The 25,689-nt window shown below is 34.3% G+C and overlaps 1 protein-coding gene across 2 annotated transcripts in view; it reads left to right on the top strand.

Annotated features, from left to right (window-relative positions):
- The window catches only part of LOC129222424 (serine/threonine-protein kinase MRCK alpha-like), a 177,173-nt gene that overhangs the window by 137,869 nt on the left and 13,615 nt on the right, over positions 1 to 25,689 (top strand). For both annotated transcript variants that reach the window (XM_054856937.1, XM_054856936.1), the window contains 7 exons: positions 4,554 to 4,634; positions 5,371 to 5,534; positions 8,599 to 8,764; positions 10,712 to 10,819; positions 20,817 to 20,897; positions 20,978 to 21,075; positions 21,939 to 22,150. In XM_054856937.1, the coding sequence (XP_054712912.1) occupies positions 4,554 to 4,634; positions 5,371 to 5,534; positions 8,599 to 8,764; positions 10,712 to 10,819; positions 20,817 to 20,897; positions 20,978 to 21,075; positions 21,939 to 22,150 (910 nt within the window). The remainder of the gene's footprint in view (positions 1 to 4,553; positions 4,635 to 5,370; positions 5,535 to 8,598; positions 8,765 to 10,711; positions 10,820 to 20,816; positions 20,898 to 20,977; positions 21,076 to 21,938; positions 22,151 to 25,689) is intronic.

Genomic DNA, 25,689 nt, shown 5'->3' with positions numbered 1-25,689 from the left:
CCAAAGTGTAAAAGCGCTGTGAATTCAATGGATTGGAGGGGTGGAAGGCAATAACTGAAAAAGTTTAGGTTTCATAATTTTCTAGTTCAGATTATTTTAGCAATTGACTTTATTTTTGTGATACAGATGTCACAATTGTTAATTTCGCAGTTCTTTCACTTGATGTAAGGCAGTGGCTCCTCGCTATTGAAAATTAGATATGCTACATTTTCATTAATTCTTTATTACAGTGATTTGCTTCACTTGTGTTAGTACATTAGGGTAGTTCAAAAATACACTTAAAAAAAAAGGTTTCTCCTAGAAAACAGGACACCACTCAATGTTTTTAGACTGGATAGTAAAATACAGGAAGAATTTTAACTTCCTATTCCAACTGAAAGAGGGTGCTCGACCCCCTCCCCAAACTTCATAAGTATGGGGAGGATGTTAAACTAGTATGTTGTGGCCATCACGAAACTTTCTTCTATATTTTTCTTTCTTTTTCTGATCCCTCCCCATGCTTGACGAGGAAGCAATATTCCCAACAAAAACAAAATTACACATGCAAAAACTTGACGACTATCCCAATGTCTAAATTATTGCAAAAGCAAAGCAAAGAGCGAAAATTGAAAGTTATTTTAAAAGCCTTGCTTGAATTAATTACAAATATTTTATTTGTTAACAAACATAAGATGGCAACAGTTAAAAATTTTAAATCATTGAGATAATATTTCCTATCATTTCCATACAATTAAAATCACGAGAAATATGCAGACGACAATCTATTACGATTTATCTTTCTTATTGTAGCATTAATAAAAATATTTTTATTCGCAAAAAAAAAAAAATCAACACCTCTTGGAGCGATCGGCATCAAAATTGAACCAAAGCCTGTTTACATATGGATTCACATATATTCCAAATTTCAACCAGAACGTAGCATTACTTCTTGAGATAGGGCACTCAAAATGGGAAAAAAGAACGGGTGATTGCGCTATCCCCTTTTTAGCTGTTGACACAAAAATAAAATCAGTTCTTATACCCACTAAGGGCTACTTGCCGATAAATTTTTCTTTCATTCCGTTCATTATTTCTTGAGATACAGCAGTCACAATTGACGACAAAAAACGTTCTATAGCTTAACCCCCGTTTGAGTTATTGACACCAAAATTGAATCAGCACCTGTTCCTGTTAATACCAACATATGGACCAAATTTTGTTTGATTCCGCCAGTTACTTCCTGAGGAATAACAAGCACGCATAACTCGAAAAACGTCCCATTGCTCCACCCCCCTTGGAGGAATTTGCGCCAAAAACTAATGGGCACAAGTTCACATAGGGGCACATATGTGTACTAAATTTCGTTCGATTTCATGCGGTAGTTTTTGTTGTAGAGCGGCCACAAAAAACTGGTCACACACAGACGTGACACACATACACACACACACATACACACACACACACACAGACAGACAGACATTTTCCAAAAATGGTCGAAATGGACTCAGCACACCTCAAAACGTTCGAATCCGTCAAAATTCGAAATTCGAAAATTTGCACGAATCCAATACTTTCTTCTATATATTAGATATAGAAGAAAGTAAAAAATACATTGAACTGAAAAAACAATGTTACATACTACAATTTACACGAGTTATATGCATATTCATTGCAATAAAATAATTACTTACATAAAAAAAAACATCTGCGGAAATTAAATGTTTCTAAATTTGTGACTTTTTCTATTCTAGGGCTAATGTTAAAATAAGGGGTCATTGAGCAACCTCTTAAAATTTGAGTAAGAAGCTAAAATTTTTACAGCACAATACTATTAGTAAGTTTAAAAAAGATAGGGGGTGTCTTAGACTCAAGCTAAGAGAAAAAAAAAATGAACCACCCTTAGTACATATTTTTGATTATTTCAGCTTGAGTAAATTAAATTTGGTAACCATTGATTGTAAAGTTTGAAAATGAGGTAAGTTTTATCAAAATTTGAGATGTATATATTAATGTTGCAAAATGAAGGTGGAGATCGATAACCTGGAATTTTTCTCAAAACCACCTGGAAAACCTGGAAATGTCAGGGAATTTCATTCTTGAACTTCCGTGGCAACCCTGATCCAGTAGTGTTCGTTTTTATGCTTTTACCTCCCTATATCTCCAATTTTCCCCTTTTCCTCAAATGTTCAAAATTACTACTTTATTAAGGTTGTGGGTACTTGGAGCTTACTGAAAGAGGCTTTAATCAGCAAAGGGGTAGATAGTTTAAGGAGGGTCATTCATCTTCATTTGGATCTAATAAATTGACCGGTACCAGCCTAGCTAGGCCCAGTGCCTGTTGCTGGTTATCAACAGGCAATGGGCATGGTATTTCTATACAGAATATTTTGACTTAATAAACTATTTTATGAATTGTATGCATAGCAAAAATTATTGTTGTACATATGTATATTCAACTAATAGGGGGTTTAGTTTTAAAAATTATTCCCCCCCCCCTCGCCCCATTTTGCTTTTTGAAACTTTCAGGTAATTTTTTATGAACTCACAAATCACAATTACACCTGAATATTATTGCCTTTCTAAATTTAAATTCTAATTTCAACAATAACCCATTTTTTCCCAAAATAAAACTACTTTTGTCATAATATATGTCAACTTCTTGTGAATCTTTTCAATTTCGAAATATGGCTCTATAAATCTGAACTTGCACATTTATTGTCTATTGCAAGTTAATCAATGAAAGCTGAATAGGCTCAAGTTTGCATTCAGAGTATTTATCACTGCTTAAGCTGCTTTTGTATATTTTGAGGTGTAGAGACTGGACTGTGGACTTTCATAAACTTTTCTTACTTCCTAATTTTTAAATTTACTTCAGGACAGTTGAAATGCCTTATTGGCTGAACAGCTAATAAATACATACGAATAATTGATTTGCATACTTATAAATGATTTGCAAACCTAATATTATTAGAACTTAATAGTGCAAACTGAAATAACTTTCTGGGTAGTGTTTTTGTCCTAACCGCCCTTATATTGTAATAAACCACTGTATAGATATTGGAAATAAATGTTGAAACTGGGGGGGGGGGGAGTAACTTCAAAAACTCCTCTCTGGCAATGCCATTGAACTTGGGTATTTTAGTTTCTTCCCATAAAAGTTAAAAGCACTTATGAAAGTTTTTTTTTTAAAGTATTAATTTGCTGATTCTAGAAAGTATACAAACCTCTGACTGCTGTAACCTTTAAAAAACCCCAAAATTAAACCTCTTGGTATCTGCTTCTCTTTATGACCAAACTTTTCAAAATTTTCAGAAAAACTTTCAACGCAGTAGATCTTTCATCAAATCGTCTCTCGTTGTAGAAAAAGCAATTTTGTTTTCCTATACTTTGTGTATTATTGCCTTATTTCTATGTGTTTGTAGTAAATGAAATCTGCATACAATACTTTTAGTACAAATTTATGATATTGCCTTGAAAACAAAATTTTTTACCTTGAAAAGTACTTGAAAAGTGCTTGAATTTTTTTCTGCCTAAAGGGTATGAACCCTGCAAGCAGAAGTCATGTAAAATCTTGGAAAGTCGGGGATTTGAAAACCCTCTCTTTTCGCTTGAAATGCAAATAAAATATAGCTCCCATTTTGAAATAGATTTTGCACAGATGCACATAAGTACGTAATTTTTGTGACGGATTTCTATATTTCTTCATAAAAGAACAAGAATATAATATTTGAGACGCGGCTCTTTTAAAACGCGATCAGAAAAAGAAGTAGAAACGAAATCGAATGCAGTCGAAACAGTGGATGTTTTCCCCCTTCGAAAGCTCCAAAGCTCCCACTACGGGAACAGCCTATAATTTTTAAACGGTTGCAGTTTTTTTGAAAATTTCAACTGCACTGTACTATAAATATCATTTATGAAAATAGTAATTTTTTTCTAGATTTTTTATACAGTTTGTATAGCGGCGTTTGATGGGTTAAAGTCATCGAAGAGATGTTATACTCGGTGTTTCAACATTCCTCATTTTAGAACTTTCAAGGTTTGGCCTAACAACAAGGCATCCTTTTTGTGACTGATCAGCTCCATCCTCCATCTTCCTCCTGAAGCAGCCTCGCAAACTTTTGTCTATTTAATTTAGAAACTGCATGGATATTTTGATCCATCTTTCCTCTTCTTAACTGGACATCATTTGTAGCATTGCATATTGCATAGTAAAATTATGCAGCAAATATTTCAAAGATCAGTGACAAAAGAGTTATTACAAAACTTTGATAAACAGGTTACTGAAATTAAATCAATAAAAAGTTTGCCTACCAAATTTTTCGATTTTTGTCCAATCTAGCTGACAATTCAGCAGTTCAGAAAAGAAATCAGAAAGCGTATCTTTTTATGGGTTACTTTGAAATGTTAAAAAAGTATTTTTGTTTTTCATAATGAAACATATAAGAATGCTTTACTGTGGACATAATTGGCTAAAAACAGTTTTAAAACTTAAATTTATTTGACTAACAAGATATATTTTCTCCTTTTTCAAATGTTTTCTAATTCAGTTGTTTTAATGCTTCTCTTTTCTGCAGAAATTGCTCGTGTTGGTGATGGTAAAAAAGTTTCTCAGTTAGAATATATTGGGGATGAACAACTTCTTCTTGCTGTGGCCGGTGAGTTTTTTTTTATTCCACACACAAATTAAGTTTAGTTTTATCTGAAACATGCATCATTTTTAGGCTAAAGAATTGACAAATGTATCTTTAAATGCAAGGTTGTTACATGACTGAAAAAATTCAGGAATATGAAAAATCCTTGAAATACTGGGAAAACTTGCATGTCTTTTTAAATTTACTCTGCAAATCGTGAAAAGTTAGAGAAAGTCATAAGTTAGAAAAAAAAAGGGGCCTTTAATATTTTTCTCTCTCAATATGTCACTGCAAATTCTGCCCAAAAGTAAATTTTGTAAGCATGCAACATCAAACACTTGCTTTGCCAGTCATTGCATGCCATGTTTGAGGTTTTAATGCATCATGTAAAATTTCAAATATTTTGATAGCCATCAAACATGCTTCCTTGAATTTGCTTATTCTAGAATAATTAAAGTTTTATGAAAAATCATTTAAAGTTTTAATGTCTGTAATAAGTCAGCTTATTACTCCTCATTTATCTGATAAGGAATCAATTTGATTCTGACTGGATCTTGGATTGTTGCAAAATAATTAAATTATTGAAAGGTTTAAGCTTACTTACGACTACTTGTACTATGCTAACTATACTACATGTTGTGTTGAAGTTCATTTTCTATGTTTTGTAGCATGTTTAATAAGTCAATAACTAATGTTCATAAAACTCTGTTGTAATAATATACTGAACAAACTTCTTTAACTAGTGTATTTGTTTTTAAAGGGAAGCAGCGTTTTTTGAGATTAATACCAGTTGGTGCATTAGATGGTCAAGATGTTGAGTGGACCAAAGTTCCAGATACAAAAGGTTGCATTACCTTCTGCACAATGTGTGTTCATAACGGAAGTTCTTCTCTTTATTTGTTTTGTACTGCCATTAAAAAACAGGTAATTTTTGTAATTTTATTTATTGTGTTACTATTTTTTAAAAATTTATTTGCATAATATTTACTTGTTATACGCATTCAACTGAAGGATGTTTATTTCAATAGCACCTTAACATTCACTATGGTTTCATTGAAGCAAGAGTCCATGAATATTAACACTACAAACTTACATTTAAAAAAGGGATTTAATAAAGTTCTAGACTAGGAATTTTGAATAATAGCCACTGGCTACCAGAGTCAAAAAAAATGGAAGCCATTTTTGACTTATGGTAGTCTTTTTTTTCAATACATTCAGTGTAAAATGCTAACGTTCTTAAGGGGGTTTGCTCTGAATTATATTGCCAAGGTGGAGTCGACTGATGCACTTGATATCTCAGGATGGGAACCGTGTTGTCGTAGCACGATATACAATATGATCTTGTCAGTTTTAGTGACTAAAACTTGATTTTTGTCGCCCTTTTCAATAAAATGATCGCCCGATGGCAACTGGCTTCCGCTAATCTAGAGCTTTAGTAATTAAGTTCCATAAAACTTTTATTATTATAACATTCCAAAAAGAAAACCCTCCTCCCCCTACATATTAACATATGAATAAATGCATATTATATAGCATTTGTTAAAAATGAAATATTTTGTAACTTTTCATTGTTTAATAGAGCTTGCTGTTTTTTTAGTAACATACAGGTAGTTATCAAAATAATGGAAACACTTGAGATTTATAAAGAATTCTTTATTTTTATGGTATAGGACCACCTTTGACATGCAATACAGCTTGGATTCGCCGAGAAATCGATTCATACAAATGTTGAATAGTGTTCAGAGGAATTTTGTACCATTCTTCATGGAGATATTGTGAAAGCTCTGGGAGAGACGTTAGTGGAGGGTATCGATTGCTCGAAAATAGACCATAACGGTTCAATTATAATAAGGTCAGCTCACAGTGCTGGTCAAGGCAGATGTTTAAATTCACCCTTGTGTTCATCAACCACGATTGGACAAGTCTCGCTGCATGAATTGGAGCATTATCAGCTTGGAAAACTCCATCTCCTTCAGGAAACAAAGTTTGCATCATAGGATGGATCTGGTCAGCTGAAATGTGTCTATACTTCTCCCCAGTGATCCTTCTTTTTAGGGTTATGACTGGTCCTGCCAAAACCCACGACTTGACTGCCCATATCATGACAGATCCCTGTCCATGCTTGACCGTTGAAAGGAGAGAATCACGATCATACGATTGGTGTTGGTGTCTTCCAAACTCATACCCGTCCTGTAGTCGGAAAAAGTGCTAAAGATGTTTTGTCAGACTATGTTACTCTCTTCCACTCATCAATCAACCAGGATTTGTGAGTGTGGCATCACTGTAAACGACGTTTAGCATTGACATTTGTGACAAGTGTTTTGGGAATCGCTATTCTTCCATAAATGTTCGGTTTATAAAGGTCCCTTTTAACTGTAATCACTCACACTGGTGAATCCAGTCGTGATTGAGTTCTGTGGTCACTTTTGCTGCTGTTGTTCGCTTTTTGGACCTTACAATCCGCTTCAATACCCGTTGACCTCTTTCACTGAGCTTCTCTTTCCGCCACTATTTTGCTTTACCGAGCTTGTCTTCCTGCACTGTGTGTATGCTGTCATGACTTTAGATACTGCACCTCTAGAAACGCCAAAAAGTTGAGATGTTTCAGTTACACTTGCTCCAGCTAGATGCGCCCCAAAAATTTCATCTCTTTTAAATTTGAGGGGTCCGACATTTCGCTCGCTTGAAAAAAAATCCAAGCCTTCCAGAACTTCAATTAAGCCACCACATACAGCCAAAATACATTCATTGCTCTTTATAAAGCAATCAGACACCTAGTTTTATTCTTTATTCCTTACAAAGTGCATTCAAAAAGGTCACTTTTATTCACAGGTGTTTCCATTATTTTGATAACTACCTGTATATATTATTATTATTATTTTCAAAGAAGAACTGAATAATTTTGAGTTGTTGTATTAATTTCTCCTCTAAGTTTGAATCATCTCTCTACTGAACATTTCTCTACTGCTACAATTTTAATGAAGAAGCTTAGTAAGTGTGAAAGAAAAGGGACACAGGGTGGGAAACAATTAGAAAAAGGCACTCACGGGAAAAGTTTTTCTAAGTTTTTTTATTTATTTTTTGTTCCAGAATGGCATTTAAAAATTAATAATAGCATAAACAGTCCCTTCAAACTTCACAAGCACAAAAGTTTATTGATCAAGAAAATCACAAACATAATGGTGATCCCTTAATTTAATTGTTAGTATAAATGCAATCTCCTTAAAAGTTTTCTTTCCATTTTAATAACTGACAATGGTTTGATATTTCTGCTGTACAATGTGTTTCAAAAAGACCTGATTTCAAATGATTATTTTATGGAAAATGTTGAACTTACTCTAAACACTTCAAATTAGCTTTATACAATAAAGTTTTTGAAAATCAAATAAAGGGTGTTCTATACCTTTTGATACATGACATATGTCTAGTAGTTTTTTTTTGTCTGATATGGGGAGATGGCCAAATGACTTTGCTTTACACACATACAAGGAGAGGTAAAGAAAAAAACTTTCAGAATCTTTCATACTATCTTGTAATGCTCTTTGTGGCAGTAGAAAATCATGCTGAGCAGTTATTACTAACTTATACTCTTAAAGAGTAAAACACCAAATGATTTTTGTTGATAGTTAACAAAAAGAGTGCAATACTGCATACGTATGAATTTGTAGAAGTCCATTTGGTATCACTGTTTGGATTTGTTAAAGTGCATATTTTATTAAAACTTATTAACATTTATTCAATGAAACCTGTTAAATTCTTAGATAACTTGAAAAGATGATAGTGTTTGACACTAGGTAGTTTATATTCATTATTAAACAGAAATATTATATAAGGGATAGGCTGGTTCCTTTAAAATTTTATTTTCATTTTTTATTTTAAATTTGTCTTTGTTTTGAGAAATAGCTAAATATTGTATATGTGAGTTGTTTATCTTTCTAATGTTTTTTAAATTCCCTTTTTGAAATGTTTTTTCCTCCCTAAATTTTAGGTTTTTGTTTATGAAGTAAACCGAACAAAAGGAAGGCATCTCAGGAGGAAAGAAATTTGCTTGCCAGTTCCTGCTCATACTTTAGATGTTATTGGTAATAGGCTTTGTGTTGGGTTGCCATCTGCATTTCACCTTTATTCTGTACTTGATGACAGCCCTCCAATTTGTAAGTTTAAACACGTTTGTCATAATCTATGATATTTTATGACCAACCCTAAAAATGTCTTCTCTACACATGTTTAGTACAGTTGATACCAATCTTTTTCTATACGAGGGCCGCAGGTCAATTAAAATGTTTCTTACAAGACAAAACACATAGAATTTCAAAATATTAAAAAAAAATTCTAACTATGGAAAAGGAAAGAAAATAAAAACAACTTTTTTTAACATTAAACAAAATAACGAACAACACAGATCAGCTTCACGGACCGGATGTGGTCCATGGGCTGTAGATTGGGCACCCCTCTTTTAGTATAATACTTCGTCTCCTTTCTTTTGTTAACAGGGAAAGAGGATGTTGTTTGACTGATAAATAACCTCTCAGTTGCATTTTAGCTATGATGTCTTAAAATGGACACACGGAAACTTAAAAATTGTTTGCCTGTAATTGTTCAAGACATTTCCTGTTTTAAAAGTCATTCAACATTAAATAACTATTAATTGAACTCAAAAATACAAGTTCTGTGGGACTCACAACAATAGTACTAAATCTTGAAAGTTTACACAGGAGGCGAAGGAAGGTTTATGCTCAGCGACAGTGAACTAAATTCAAAATTTGCTCATTAAACAGTTCATAAACTATGGGTCTGCCTCGTGCATCCGAAAGACTATGCTGCAAATTTAATCTTTTAGAAATAAAAATTTACTTGTTCTTCTGTGGTTGTGTTCCTCTCATATGAGGACTTTGTTTTGTTTCCTACTGATTTTTAAATATCAAATTAATGTTTTACTATGATTTGGGTCATAAGTTGAAGTCTTAAATGTAAAATTGTTCAAGATATTTCCTGTTTAAAAAGTCATTTAACATAAAATAACTATTAATCAGACTCAAAAATACAAGTTTTGTGGGACTCACAACAATAGTACTAAGTCTTGAGTGTTTACACAGGAGGCGAAGGAAGGTTTATGCTCAGCCACAGTAAACTAAATTCACAGTTTGCTCATTAAACAGTTCATAAACTATGGGTCTGCTTCTTGCATTCGAAAGACAATCTATGCTGCAAATTTAATCTTTTAAAAGTAAAAATTTACTTGTCCTACTGTGGTTGTGTTCCTCTCATATGAGGACTTTGTTTTGTTTCCTACTGCCTTTTAAATACCAAAATAATGTTTTACTATGGTTCGGGTCATAAGTTGTAAAGCCTTAAATGAAATTTCATGCTTTTTAAGAGTGACAAATGTCAAAAAGTTAAATACTGTATCATTGGCTGAATTTTATTTGTTTCCATTGTTTTAAGTTTTTTAAATTACATATATAGTATTTCTTATTAGTATTTGACATCTGTATTAAAAAGAGATGAAATCTTTAAACCAGTTCATATTATATTTTTTAAAGATTTATGCATTGTACCCAGTTGAATTCATTTCAATGTGTTCAGTAGCAAATGTAATTTTAAGAATCCTAAAAATATTTGCAAGGGTCAAACAGAAAATCTCTTGGGAGACTTTTGCTTTCCCCTTAACATAATTTCTTGGACATAATTAGAGTAACACCAGCTCAAAAGTAACTTTGTAATGCATTAACAGTTCAGTTAAAAATGTACACAATGTTAACACAAACTATTTTAACAGAAGAAGTGTGCTTTGTATGCTTGTCAAAAGAAGTTAATCTTTATGTGTATAAAGTTATGTTGATTTAAGTGTTATAGGTCTTAGTTAAAAAATATGACCCCCCATCCCTGGTTTTCTCTTTAAAACTTTCAGGTATTTTTTTTCATGAACTCATAATTACCACTGAGCCTTAAAGCCAGCGTTTATTTTAAAACCTGAATTTGAAATATTTTCCCTTTCATGATGAAAAGTGTTTCAGTTATTAAGTCATTTATTTTACATGATAGATGTAATTTTTATTTGTTTTCAGTATTAACTTTTATCTCACATTTTCTTCCCCCAGCACTTGTAAATACAGATTGCAATGACTTATCATTCCTATCACACAATCTCATGGATCCTTTTCTTGCTGTAGAGTTAGAAAATAATGAGTACCTGTTAGTTTTTTCACGTAAGTTTCTGTTATTTTTTTTCAAATTTCTTGTTTGGTATTACAGAGTTATCTAATTTTCCGCACAACTCAAAATATTAGACAGCAAGTAATGTACTGTGGAAAGTATCTTAATCTTTTATGTATATTTTGTTTTTAAAGAAATGGAAATATAGATTTCATTATTTTTATTTTGTATTCAATTAAAGTGGAATTATAAATATTGATGTATGAATATGTTATTACATTATTATATTCATGCATTGCGAACTTTTTTTTTTCTGTTTGAATATAAGGAAGTATTTCTTTTGGCCATGTAAAAGTTGGGTACTTTTAATAAATAATTTGAAATCTCAAAACACAAATTATTAGTGTGCAAATAGTGAGTCCAGTAATTTTTTTTCTGACTAGAGTTGATATGTGGTCATTTGAGAGTTTCATTTAAATATTGCAGGAACTTTTGAATTACTGAGCTATAATATCATAAGTTTGGTCGGGGGATTTTCATTCAAGGGCTTTCAATTCAATTCTCTTTAAAATATTGGTTTGCAATCGACTGGGTCATGCATTGTTGTTGTTGTTTTTTTTAGAATATAAATTTGAACCTCGTAAATCATTGTGTCGCATTAAATATATTATTACAAATTCTGTAAATAGCAATTATTGTAGTAACGTAACCTGTAAATAGTTTCCCGTAATGAATATACAACCCCTATACATATGGCTAAAGTATACGATTCCCCTGTTTCTTTTTTGTTCATTGATAAAATTTGATAACGGTCTACTATTTTTGAGAAGCGTTTGGAATCTTGTGGAATATCTGAGAGATTTCTTTCGATGTTTATAAAAGCGTCCCGCATGATAAAAAGTTTAGTTTCGATTGAGAATTCGAACTGAGAGTGTATTAGCTCTGTTTATTGCGAGGCATTTCGCTGTGTTGTTTTTCGTATTTGGAAGTAAATACGTGTGTAACCGTTGAGTTTACGGTGTGGTGTGATATTTGCTTAATTGCTGATGATTAACGTAGCAGTTGTTGACGATCTTTCCTGTACATAGTGTAAATAAATTCTCTGTGTTTTTAATCAAGAACTGTGTCGTCCTTTCAAGAAAGTTGGAAGTCGCACCGGATCCGTTACAATTGGCGCCCAACGTGGGGCTTCTTCTGGACTTTCTTGGAGTAAGTGTGACTTTGGACATTTTTCATAAAGACTGTTTGAATTTATAGACTTTGTTTTTATGGTGATTACTCGTGCAATGGATGATCAATTAAAACAACTTCTTGACGCAATCAATGCTGTGAAAAGTGACTTGACTGAAAGTTTTGCAAATAATCAAGACCAATTAAAAAGTGATTTAACTGTAAGTTTTCCTGCAAATCAACAACAATTAAAAAATGAATTAGTGACTAATCAAGAACTGTTAAATAATGTTTTAACTGCTAAAATTACTACAAGTCAAGATGAAATGAAAAGTGACCTAACGTCGATGAAAACCATGATGGAGAATCAACTAACCGCCACGGGAGATAATGCTCTGGAAAAAAAATTTGATACTGTGGAAGAGCGCATTGCCAATGTGGAAAATAAGTTGGAAGAAGAAGAAAAGAAATTTACTTCATTTAAGGAAGAAATTAAGAACGTGGAAAGGAGATTGGCGACCGGCGGAAAGTAGCTCTGTACAGTTTGGCGCTCCCACATCGGTTGCTCGACTGTCCATTAAACTTGCCACATATGATGGGAAAATTCTTGGCAGGTTCACAAAACTCAATTCATGATAGTGGTGGAAGCGAACGGATGGGACTCTGCTACCAAGGCCTGCCACCTTGCAGCATCCTTGAGAGGTGATGCAGTGGACATTCTTCAGACCCTTCCGGACAGCCAGCGCCTGGATTTCGCCGCCCTCACATCTGCGTTGGAGCTTCGCTTCGGTGAGAAGTGCCAGAAAGATTTCAGCCAACTCCAGTTGAAGTCCCGTTTCCAGAAAACTGGGGAAACCCTGCAAGAGCTTGCGGCGGACATCGAGAGGCTGTCTCATCTTGCGTTTTGCGACTGTCCTGCGGATGTTCGAGACAACCTGGCACTCAACTACTTCATCGACGGGGTTCGAGATCCGGAAATCCGGAAAGCTCTACGGATGGCGGATGTCAAAGACCTGAATTCTGCTGTAGTATATGCGATGAGATACGAGGCCGCCCAAGAAACAGCCCGTGTGGATCGCCATCGAATCCATACTCAGGAAGCTGATGAGTCTGATTCCAGGTCGTCCCACCTCGCTGAACTTGAGAGACAACTAGGTGACTTGGCAAGACATCTGAACAGCATAACAGCTGAAAAGAAACAAGAGCAGAAGTGCTGGAAATGCTGTAGTGAAGGGCACCTGCGAAGGAGTTGTCCGGCTCGCCAAGCTACGCGAGGGAAGGAAATCACCACCAGAGCTCTGCAGATTTCCTCTTCTAGTAGCGGCAGTAATGGACTTTTCATTTACACACATGTAAATGGGAATCCCTGCAGACTGATTGTCGATACTGGAGTCAATGTGACAATCATTAGGACGGATGTAACTCGTGAATTTGGATTGAAACTGTTGTGGACATCGCCACGCGTAAGTCTGCAGACTGTGACAGGTGACAAAATCAAGATTGAAGGCAAAGTGGACTTGGAAATAGTGTTTGGGAATGCGACCTACCATCATACGGCATTCGTCGCTGATATCACGAACCCCTTCATTCTCGGATTGGACTTTTTAAAGAAGTATGACTTTACCCTGGATTTCAAGACTAATGAACTGCAATCAATGAGAGAAGACATAGCCATCTTCAACGCAGAAAATGATGTAAAATCCACTCATCAAATAATAGCCCAAACAGATTAATCGATTCCCTCAAGGTCAGAATCATTAATACCTGACTCCATTGAAGAAAGCAATAGTTTTCGATTTGGACTCATTGAATACCCCAACTTAAGCAATAACCCAAAAGGAGTGCTGGTAGCATCTACGCTTGTGAACCTTTCTAAAGATGTAATTCCTGTGCGAGTCGTCAACGTGAGTGAAAGGCCAAGGAATATCCGGAAAGGTGAAGTGTTGGCAACTTGTACTCCAGTAAACTGCATCATTAGAAGAATCAATTCCCCCGAGACTGTGTCTTCTGAGTCCTTGACATCGAAGTTAATTGGGAGTGCGCCATTATCGAAAGATCCAAGAACTGCTGCAGAACAATTGGTGGACGACTTTAAGCATCTGTTTTCATCTTCATCGGTGGATGTGGGCCGGACGAATTTAACGCAGCATAGGATCTATGCTGGAGAACACCCCCCTATTAAACAGCATCCAAGATGACTACCGTTCGCCAAGAAGCAAGAGGTTGAGACCCTCCTGAAAGAGATGAAGGAGAATGATGTCATCAAACCGTCATCCAGTCCTTGGGCCTCTCCCATCGTCTTAGTCCGAAAGAAAGATGGCTCCACCAGATTTTGTGTCGATTACCGACGGCTGAATGAAATCATGAAGAAAGATAGTTACCCTCTTCCACGGATAGACGACACCTTGGACACTCTTTCCGGACACAAGTGGTTTTAAACCCTGAACTTGAAGAGCGGCTACTGGCAGGTTGAGATACACCCTGATGACCGACAGAAGACGGCGTTTACAACTGGACAAAGCTTATGGCAGTTTAAAGTGATGCCCTTCGGCCTCTGCAATGCACCAGCTACGTTCGAGCGTCTTATGGAGACAGTGTTAAGAGGACTTTCCTACGAATCCTGTCTGGTCTACTTAGACAATATCATCATTGTGGGAAGCAGTTTCGATGAACATCTGGCTAATCTTAGGAAAGTGCTGTAAAAGCTTAAGGAAGCCAATCTGAAGTTAAGCCCGTCCAAATGTAATTTGTTCCGCCGGGAAGTGAACTACCTTGGTCACATCATTTCTTCTGAGGGTGTACAAACCGATCCAGAAAAGGTATCCGCGGTCAAGAGTTGGAGTCGTCCCGAAAACATCCATCAGCTGCGAAGTTTCCTGGGGCTCTGCACGTACTACAGGAAGTTTGTGGAGGGTTTTTCCAACATTGCACGACCTTTGCATTAGCTGACGGAGAGCAAGCAAAAGTTTGAATGGTCCAAAGAATGCGAAGATGCATTTCTACGACTGAAGGAGGCTTTAACATCAACGCCTATTCTCTCATATCTTCAGCCTGGAAAATCCTTCATCCTAGACACTGATGCGAGCCACGAGGGCATCGGAGCTGTTTTATCCCAAGAAATTGACGGCAATGAACATGTCATCGCTTACTGGAGCAAATGCTTATCAAAGTCGGAGCGAAATTACTGTGTCACTAAAAAGGAGTTACTGGCCATAGTGAAAGCTGTAGAACACTTCCATCATTACCTCTACGGCCGAAAGTTTCTGCTTTGGACAGATCATGCCTCGTTAACTTGGCTTATGAACTTTAAGAATCCAGAAGGCCAGATAGCCAGGTGGATACAGCGGTTCCAAGAATATGACATATAGATGAAGCACCGAAAAGGGTTGTCTCACGGTAATGCTGACTTTTTATCAGGAGACCCTGTCCTGAGAACTGCAATTATTGTTCCCGAATCGAGAAACAGTATGGAGCGACTAGCCCTGCTGCCTATCAGGTGACAGTGACTCCAACATCATCAGAACCTGATCCATGGAGTGACGACGAAGTTCGAAAAGATAACTTGAAGACCCCGACATAAAACCAATTTTGGAGTTCATGGAAAGTGACAGTCGGCTACCTAGCTGGCCGTTTCCATCTTCAGTCCTGCAACAAAAAGATACTGGGCTTTATGGAACTCACTCCATTTATGGAACGGCGTACTGTACCGGAAATGGGAATCTGATGACGGCAAAACATCTAGGTGCCAGTTACTACTTCCCCGATCAAGGATTTCAGATGTTCTGAAAGAAATGCATAGTAGTGCGACTGGAGGACATTTTTGTGTCTTGAAAACCCTCAATAAAGTTCGGGAGCGCTTCTTCTGGAGCAAGGCAAAGGATGACATGGAGAAGTGGTGCCATTCTTGTGACGCCTGTGCTGCTCGTAAAGGACCGAAGAAGAGAAGCAGAGGGAAGCTACATCTGTACAACGTTGGAGCTCCTTTCGAACGAATTGGGATCAACATCCTGGGTCCTCTACCAAGAACTGCTGATGGGAACAAATACATTCTTGTTTCCATCGACTACTTCACCAAATAGCCGGAAGCGAGATATGGAACACCTTTGCAGATCCATTCCGACCAAGGGAGGAATTTCATCTCTGCTGTGTTTAAGGGCCTATGTCAAATTCTCGGAATTGAGAAAACTAGGACAACACCACTACACCCACAATCGGACGGCATGGCGGATAGATTTAACCTCACAATACTGAATAATCTCTCGCTTATGGTCTCCAGAAATCAACATGATTGGGAGAAGAAGCTACCTTTGTTCCTGCTGGCCTACCGCAGTGCTGTCCACGAGACTACCGGATATGCCCCATCTCAGATGCTCTTCGGACGAGAGCTTCGGCTACCTTGTGATCTCGTCTTCGGTCGTCCTCGGGATGCGCTTTCATTGGCTGAGGAGTACATCCAGGATCTCCAGGCCCGGTTGGAAGACGTTCATAACTTCGCTCCAGAGCGAATCAACATCGCGGCGGAGAAGATGAAGACCCGATACGACACAAGGTCTACTGGACATGAATTCAACGAAGGCGACAAGGTTTGGTTATGGAATCCCATCCGACGGAAAGGTCTTTCACCCAAATTGCAGTCGCATTGGGATGGACCCTACAAAGTCCTTAACCGACTGAATGACATCGTAGTGAGGATCCAAAAATCACCTAATGCAAAACCTAGGGTTGTACATTATGATCGGTTAGCCCCATACTATGGCCATAGTTCATGAGTATTACGTAAACAATCATGGTTGATAACATAAAAGTTATAGATAATTTTTTTGCTTTTAATGTTTAGTAATATTTCTTGTTATTATTGTGTTTCCTATGCATTATTGGTTATTATTTAATGTGTGTATTTGTGAACTTGTGATAGAAGTATGGCACCCTTTCTGGGGATTGTACTGCCTGGGACGTGCAGTCCTTAGGAAGGGGGCAATGTTACAAATTCTGTAAATAGTAATTATTATAGTAACGTAACCTGTAAATAGTTTCGCGTAATGAATATACAACCCCTATACATATGGCTAAAGTATACGATCCCTCTGTTTCTTTTTTGTTCATTGATAAAATTTGATAACGGTCTACTATTTTCGAGAAGCGTTTGGAATCTTGTGGAATATTTGAGAGATTTCTTTCGATGTTTATAAAAGCGTCCCGCGTGATAAAAAGTTTAGTTTCGATTGAGAATTCGAACTGAGAGTGCATTAGCTCTGTTTATTGCGAGGCATTTCGCTGTGTTGTTTTTCGTATTTGGAAGTAAATACATGTGTAACCGTTGAGTTTACGGTGTGGTGTGATATTTGCTTAATTGCTGATGATTAATTCAGCAGTTGTTGACGATCTTTCCTGTACATAGTGTAAATAAATTCTCTGTGTTGTTAATCAAGAACTTTGTTGTCCTTTCAAGAAAGTTGGAAGTCGGGCCGGATCCGTTGCAATATCATCAGATGCAAAATTATTTGAATACCACGAAAAATGTCTTTATTAACTTTTTAAATATTTTAACTCAAATTTCTCTCTTTTTTTACTTCAAAGTTAAGCAATAAAATAATAAAACTGCGGTGTTAATTTTCTATAATTTTAATAATATAATCTAAATTTTTTAGTATATGTTTGTAGTGACTATATTATTCATTAAAATATGATCAACTTGTTCGAAAAAGAATTGTTTTTTTTATAGAAGATACATTCAGAGTGAAATGTGTATTATAGGCCAAATAATTGATTCATTCCTGTTTAATTTTGTGTATATCATTCTGTGCAGGCCATATCCAATACAATGCTGAGTTCTTCATAATTCTTCCTGTTTTTCCCACTCATGAATGAATGTCTGGTAGTTTTTATCCTGTATCAGGACCTGCACCAGCATTCGCCGTCTCCCCTATAAAAATGTAAATTTAGCAAAACAAACTCTAATTTGATGAAAAGGAAATTCTCCAAAAATTCCAGAGGAAAATACCAACCTCAAAATTATGTTATAAGATTGGTAAAAACTTCAGTTAGGGAAAATTAACCCCGCTAAAGAAGTAAACAAGTGTCTTATTTATCTTAAGTATGAAGGTGTATGCAGCGTCTTTAAAACATAAGTACATGTGTTTGCGTTTTGTACATTCAAAAATTGTAAATTTGTTCATTGATTTATTAAAATTAGTCGTTGGCTAAGACTGATCTGGCTAGTTAAATTTACCAGCTAACAATTTGAAACCCCAAGCTTGTATCCCAGCTGTATGTACAAGTTCCTTCATTGACTTTGCTGATAACTAGCCCAACACTCTCTTCTTTGTCCCAATGTACATCAACCATTTCATTCTCAAGCACATTCATCAGTGGGTTATCTAAAGACTCCGCAGATGTATAGTAACTTCTTATTATATCAAGTTTGTCGAAAGACAACAAAAAGCATGACGGATCAAAAATTGCAATTTTACCAGTAATGAAAAATAACTATTTGAGGTTCCTAAATTTTACCCGTCATCAAATTAGGAAAACTTCTTAAACTAAAACAATAACAGAAAATCAGCTTACCAGTTTTTCTTCCCAAATGAAAAATTTAAATTGGAAAGATTTAACTGTTTTTTTTTTTGGTGAAATAAGAATCTAAATTTGCAAATTATACAAAGTAAATTCAAATAAATGGAAAATGTACCAGTTATTGGTATTTGTTAAAAGGAGGAAAATTTTTTCCAGAGAAATACCATTGTTTCAATGCTCTCAAATTTAAAGCAGCATATTTTTCACTGATAATTTCTGGCAGAAGATAGAAAGTTGTATCATATCTGAATGCAGCACTACATAACAAGAAGTGGTGTAACAAGGGGTTACTATATTGCTTAATATAGCTCCGACTCTAATATCACTAACAGTCTGCAATGCCTTTGACTTTAAAACCATATAGGACCTTTTAAAATCTCAAAATTGTTTTTTTACCTAAACCTCTTTACTTGAAAAGTGTGTGGTCTTGGTTTTAGATTTTTGAAACCACTTTTAGCTGTTTTTGTTTTACTTGCTATGCCTAGGTAGGGGACAGGTAAGTTGGACAAAGTTTTTAAATGGATGCCAAAATGCAAAATGGATAACAGTTAATTGCTAGTAGATTTACTGAATTAATTTTAAAGCTAAATTAACATGAGCATAGAATTTACAACTCCAACAAACCATAGGAGGCACTGCAACCACCGTCTAATGGTGGATGAAAAAAGGTAAAACAAACGCACACCACAGAAAATGCTAATAAGCCTAGTAATTTTTGTTTATTCGCATGACTTTTTTGTTTTATTCTTTTAAAATTAATTTTTAAAGTCTTGTGGATATTCTGGTCCACGCAGAAAGAAATGAGAATTCAACAAGCATTGCTAAATGTTAGAAATTAATGCACATTTCGTAGTTCATAGTTTGTAAGCAGCCATTTCCACGATGTTGAATTCGATATTTATCAATTCTTGATGGAACTACATTTTTATTGTGGAAATAAGAACACTATAAATATTTCATGTCACAAAACCTTTGTTTTTTACCAGTGTTATCAAAAAAGGAAGATGATACTTCTTTGTTTTGTTTGGCTAGCACTAATTGTTTTACATTTGTAGCTGAGTTATTTCTCAAATTGCCAAAACGGTTAATTTTAATTTTTTCTGTTTCGTATGTTTTTAATTTCTGAATTATGATTTAATTCTGTCATGCATCATCAATAAAATTCTCACTGATACATGGTGGTAGTTTTCTTTTTAACTGATCTTCCATTATTTCTTTAAACTTCTCGAACTCTGTAATTTCTCTACCATTTTAATCCACACATGATAAAAAATAAAAATGGTTTATAACTGACTTGAGAAATCTCGCCAAGTGTTCTTAGCTCCCACAGCACAATACTAAAACTATAACCCTAAACAAATGTTTGGTGGAATTATTAAGTTGATAATGAAGCAATAAATTTGGTGCACTATTGTGGCAATGAAAATTCTCAGCATTAAACATTTTTCATTTTGTTCTACGATAATATATTCAAGAAAATATTTTGCATTCTATCCATTCCAACTAAATGCTGCTGTCAAATAAGGTGAGTTAAATTAGTTGTTTTTAACCTGGGCGGAAATGGAAGCCCTAATTCTTCTGCTAATGAAGTTTTGCTTCTTTTCCTTCTTTCGAGCTTAAGATTTAAAAAACAATTACCTGGTATAACGTTATCCTTTAAAAAAAAAAAAAAAAAAAAAAAATCGAACAAACAAGCATATTCCTTGATAATTTCATGCAAATGCAAAATTTGTTAATCCAGAGTTTTCTTGTGTTTACGATTTCGCCATTTACGACAATCAACTCGCTTTTTAGAGGGAAATAATGATATTCGTTGATAATTTCATACAAGTGTGAAGTTTGTTAATCCAGAGTTTTCTTGTGTTTATGATTTCGCCATTTACGACAATCAACTCACCTTTTAGAGGGAAATAATGAAAAATAATATTATTTTGAGAAGCTCTATATTATCATTAAGGGACGAAACAATTTCTGTTGCTGAAAGCAATGTAAGATACATCGAATGTGTTAATAAATACTCAGAACAAACTGCCTATATTTACCAACAGACACACATGGAACGCAATGTTTTACCTTTTTCTTTAATTTTGTAAATCACCGCAAGGTAGCATATTCAAGCGCTGGAGTTGAGAATTGTTGAAAGTAAACCGTTGAAAGTTAACTAACTGAAAATAATCCAGGTTTTCACGCCGTTCCTCGATTCAACTCATCAGTTCAAAAATGTTTTGAAATGTTTTCAATGTTTTCACCAATTGATAGTCTGCCATTTATTTTTCTGTTTGAGTATCTTTTTTTTTTGCTTTGCAGAATTGGGGATTTATGTTGATGGCTTTGGCAAAAAGAGTAGGGAAAAAGAATTGATGTTTCCTGCTCCTCCTGAAGCAGTTAGTAAGTAGAAGTTTTTAAAATTTTTGATCACAATTTTATTTTGCATTTATGTTATATTTTTATTTAATTGTTCAACTCAGGTTACACAGATGGTTTCTTAAATGTGTACAGTGAAACTCATGTTGATGTTTTCGATTGTTCAACTGGGGAGTGGTTACAGACCTTAAATATTAAAAAAGTATGTAATTTTATTTGTAATTGTTTTTTCTCCATCATTAACAAAACTTAATGGATTTTTTTTCTTTGACTGATAAAGACATGTTTTAAATGGATTTTTGTTGCTTTTTTATTCAAATTTTAGTTCTATCTCACCAGTACCTTTTTTTAACCTTTAACAATGTTTTACAATTACTCCATAAACTGCACTACAGGGAATAATGTACAACTTACTTGTAATTGTAAAACATGGAAGACAAGAAATTTTAAAGAACTCAAGATTGAAGAGATGGAAAGAAAAAAAATATTTTACATGAATAAAAATGTTCAGTATCATGTATTGAAAACTGACTGAATTGTATAAATAGAATGGGGTATAAGGAACATGCAGGTTAAAAATTAAAATTAATGAGCTAATTTTCATCTAAGAAATTAATGTAATGTTATATCCAATTTTAATGCTTACCTTTTGCTCATGCTCATTTTATTTTTGAATAACAAGCATAATAAGCATTTGTGAAACAAAATTCTTCCATTTTATTAGAAAAGGACCGATTTTAGATGAACGGTTAAAAGATGAAAAAGAGAAATGTAAAGTGCAAAATTAAATTACTTTTGTTAATTAAATTACAAGGTATGTAGTAAGAGGTGTTGAGAACAAATACGAAGAATCCTCTATTTTCACCTTCAATACTTGAAATTCATAGTTTTCAGCTAATAAAATGTTTCAATTAACATAATAGGTTTATTGATTTGAAGTAGTTTACTACAAAAAACTTTATTTTTAGTTGCAGCATTTTAATATTTTATTGGAAGTTATATGAGTTGTTGTGAAAACATTTTTTTTTGTGTTATTAATACATATTTCAAACATTTTCTTCACAGACAAAGCCATTATGCAAAAATGGGGTGTTATGCTTTTCCCTTGCAACAGATTTGCCTCATATCATTTATCTTCATAATGTTTTGCATCGATCTAACAGAATATGTGTGCCAGAAGCAAATCATCATCCTTTGAAAAGCAGGCAAAGTAAAGCTATGCTAAATAGAGTCCGTAGACGGTTTTCTGTCAGAGAACCGGATCGAGCAGGAAAAGGGTAAGAAAATTAAAAGCAATAGTTTTTTTTTTAAAAATGATTTCATTCATTGAATATGAGCCAGTACTTCACTTGCCTGGTCAGAGAAGGATGTACATTGATATTTATCATGGTTGTGTGTGCAATCATAAGTGGTTTTGAACCATTAAGATATTTGTTAATGACCAGCAACAAGTTTTGAAAATTTTTTGTTAAACTTTGAGCTTGGGCCGACGAAAAGCCATTGTAGCCTAATCAGAAACTAGGGGCCCGTCCCTTAAGAAGACCCAACTCAGAATCAGATAGTAGCATAAGTTTAATAAGTTTTAGGGAGTAGGGGCCCACCTTGGCTCTCAACGTCCATGCATTGAACTAATACTTGAGTAGGAAGTATTGCCTCTCAGGTGTTGGATAGCAGGATAAGAGCCTAAGAGAACAAATAAACCATGTCTCCCATTTCTTTTCATGTATATGTGAGGAATATATTTTCTTTTTTAATCCATGAATCAATGAGAATTGAAAAAAACCTTAAAAATCAAGCAAAAAGCATTTATAACTCCTGTTCTAAGCTTAGAAATCTCCAAGAAGCTACAGGAATTCAAAAATCCGGCTTTTTTCGTAAAGTGTAAGTTTTTGAATAACAGCTAAAATGTGACTTGCATGTGTGTTTATTTTTTCAGAATTTAGCTGAGGAAAATTAGTCATTCAAAATCTACCTTTTCTGTATCTTTGGAGGACAATCCCATGACTTACACGTTACCGTATATACTCGCGTATTAGTCGATCTCGCATATAAGTCAACCCTCCTACTTTTAGAAGGAAAATTTTGAAAAAATCAAAACCGGCATATAAGTCGAGCCCCGACTTTCAGATAAAATCGGGAACGTTTTGCCATTAATTTTGAAAATAAAAGTTTTAAAAAGGAGGAAAATGAAATGCAATGAACATTTTAGCTAAAAAACTTCTGATTATTACTCTTTTGCACAAAAAGGGCTCACTTCTGTAATCGCGATTTTTGTAAAGGGTTCGATTTTGCTGTTACAATTTTTGTTACTTTTTGCTTTTCTTTTGAATGAATATCAATAAAATTCTGCTCTGTAGCCATATTATACATTATTTTTTAAAAAATGAGCATTAATTTGCGATTATCAGGAAAATTCGCAGATACAGCGATTCCCGCACTTATCGTGTTGTCCGCCGTTTACTGTAATTATTTAGTCCTTATTTCACAGTCAGACCATGTAAAATTATACAGAATGTGCAAGTATTTCCTTCTATTGCATCTGCTTAAAAGGGTTGGACGAAAATCTGCAAAATGTTCACGTTTTCGAGTGTATTTTTTCCAAGAATTTTTTGTGAAAAATTTTCGTAAGTTCTGCTCCGCATATAAATAGACCCCCTAACTTTTAATCTCATTTTTTGTATTAAATTTCTTGACTTATACGCGAGTATATATGGTATTAGCACAACACTCTTACCAACTGAGTTAATGGTCCTCTTTTCCCGAGATGGAGGCCTATTAACTCGGTTGTATAATAAAACAGTGCTTGATAACGTAATAAAATAAATTGAAATCAATGCCTCTATTTTGTGTAAACTATATTTAAGAAGTTATACTGCAATTTAGCCACATTAATTTTTGTTTTTTAAAGGATATTTTATGAAAATATCTTCATTTGTGCATTTAATTATTGTTTACTTATTTCTTGTTATCATTATTTATTTATTAATACTATTATTAATAAGGAATATATTTTAGGAATAAATGTGTAGAACTAGGCTGAAAATTGATCCTTCACAAAAGTCATGATTTCGAATTAAGGAAAAAGAGAAGGATTTTTTACAACCTCATCCAAAGATTACTAGTATGGTGCAAATAGACCAAAAAAAGGCCTAACCTCAACATCCAAAGTAAAAGTTTCCCGTCACGTCCAAACTGTTGTATACTGTCCACATATTGTTTGGTAAAAAGTTACACCGTTATCAGCGTCGGGTTTTGGGGGGAGGGGGGGGAGAAGTTGGTAAATTAGTAGTTTTTATCAGTTTTTCCGAAATATTTAGAAAACTATGGTGTTTAGCGCAAAATGTGCAATATACAAAATAATCTACACTAAATTACAAACAAAATGGTCCTAAACATTATTTTGTTACGTGAATGGTTGCAGAGTTACAATAGGTGAAAAATAGAAATTTTTCGTATTTTTTAGATTTTTCGGAAAAACAAATTCATTATCACTAGGGAAACTACTTTTTTGTATGAGGAGTAGTGATGTGGATCGGGTAAATACCCAGCGGGTGGGTAAATATTTTTTGGGTATTTACCCGGGTATTTACCCAATGCCTGGGTAAATACCCAAAAACTGGGTATTTAATAAAAAATGCAAAAAAGCGAATGAGAATTTTTTTTTTAAATCAAAATATGAAATAATTGGTAAAACTGAGAAATACATATGTATTACACAGTTTATAATATTTTTTATTGGAAGACTTGATGAAATCATGAAAGAAACATATCGTGAACCAAAGAACCTTTCTTTTCATTGTCATAATTGGAGAAGTATAAGCAATTCATTATGAACTTCAGGATTTCAAAATCACAATCTAGGTTAGTCATATCCAAAATGAAAAAAAATGAAGCATGAGGGATGTTTGGAAGAATAAACTGAGAAGTTATTAAGAAACTATGGTGTTATTTATTTTATTGATATTTAAGTGATGTCATGGAAAATATAGAAACAGTTTTCACACTAATAAACAAAAAAAAAGAAAAAAAAAGCAAAATTTTCTTTTCTGTTGCCTTGCTCATTTGCATTTGCTCCCCTGTAGGGTGGGAAGGTAAATATTTTTTTGGGTATTTATCCGAAGGCAGGGTAAATCCCCTAGTAATTGCGCATTTTGCAAAAAATTTTTGGATAGTATTAAAAGGTGACTATTATCTTTTTTAAACATAAACCCTAAAATAAAAGATTAAAAATTTTAAATGAATTTTAACTGTTTATGTATATTATGTGTGTGTGTGTATATATATATGTGTGTGTGATACAGAATACACCTGAACAATTGAACTAAGTTTGGAGGAAATTTCTGCATAAGATATAGGTAAATAAATTGTAATAATAAATTGAGCGACATTTCGTTACATTTTGATGTCATGCAGGGACATATTACTGGGTTATAAAAGACTAGGACCTTAAAAAATTGATGTTTGCTTTTTTTTTGTAACCAGTTAAGCTTTTTTCTTTTTGTAGAATGGCTTTTTATATCTGAAATTTGGCTATCAACATTGATTAGGCATATCCAACACATTTAATGTGAATATCATATTAGATTGCTAAGCTGTTTCACACAATAATTCTTTAAATATGTGATCAAAATACAATTTTTGGGCAAAAATTTATTGTTTTGTATATAGTTGGTTGTATATATACATAATGGAATACATACAGAAAAGTATTTTAGATGAATATAAATTTTTGAAATAAATACCCGGGTATTTACCCATTTTGGGTATTTACCCGGGTATATACCCTGGGTATTTACCCCTAAAAATAAATACCCGG

This window comes from Uloborus diversus, chromosome 5 (assembly GCF_026930045.1).
Source record: "Uloborus diversus isolate 005 chromosome 5, Udiv.v.3.1, whole genome shotgun sequence".
NCBI lineage: Eukaryota > Metazoa > Arthropoda > Arachnida > Araneae > Uloboridae > Uloborus > Uloborus diversus.
This window is presented reverse-complemented; position numbering and strand designations above follow the sequence as displayed.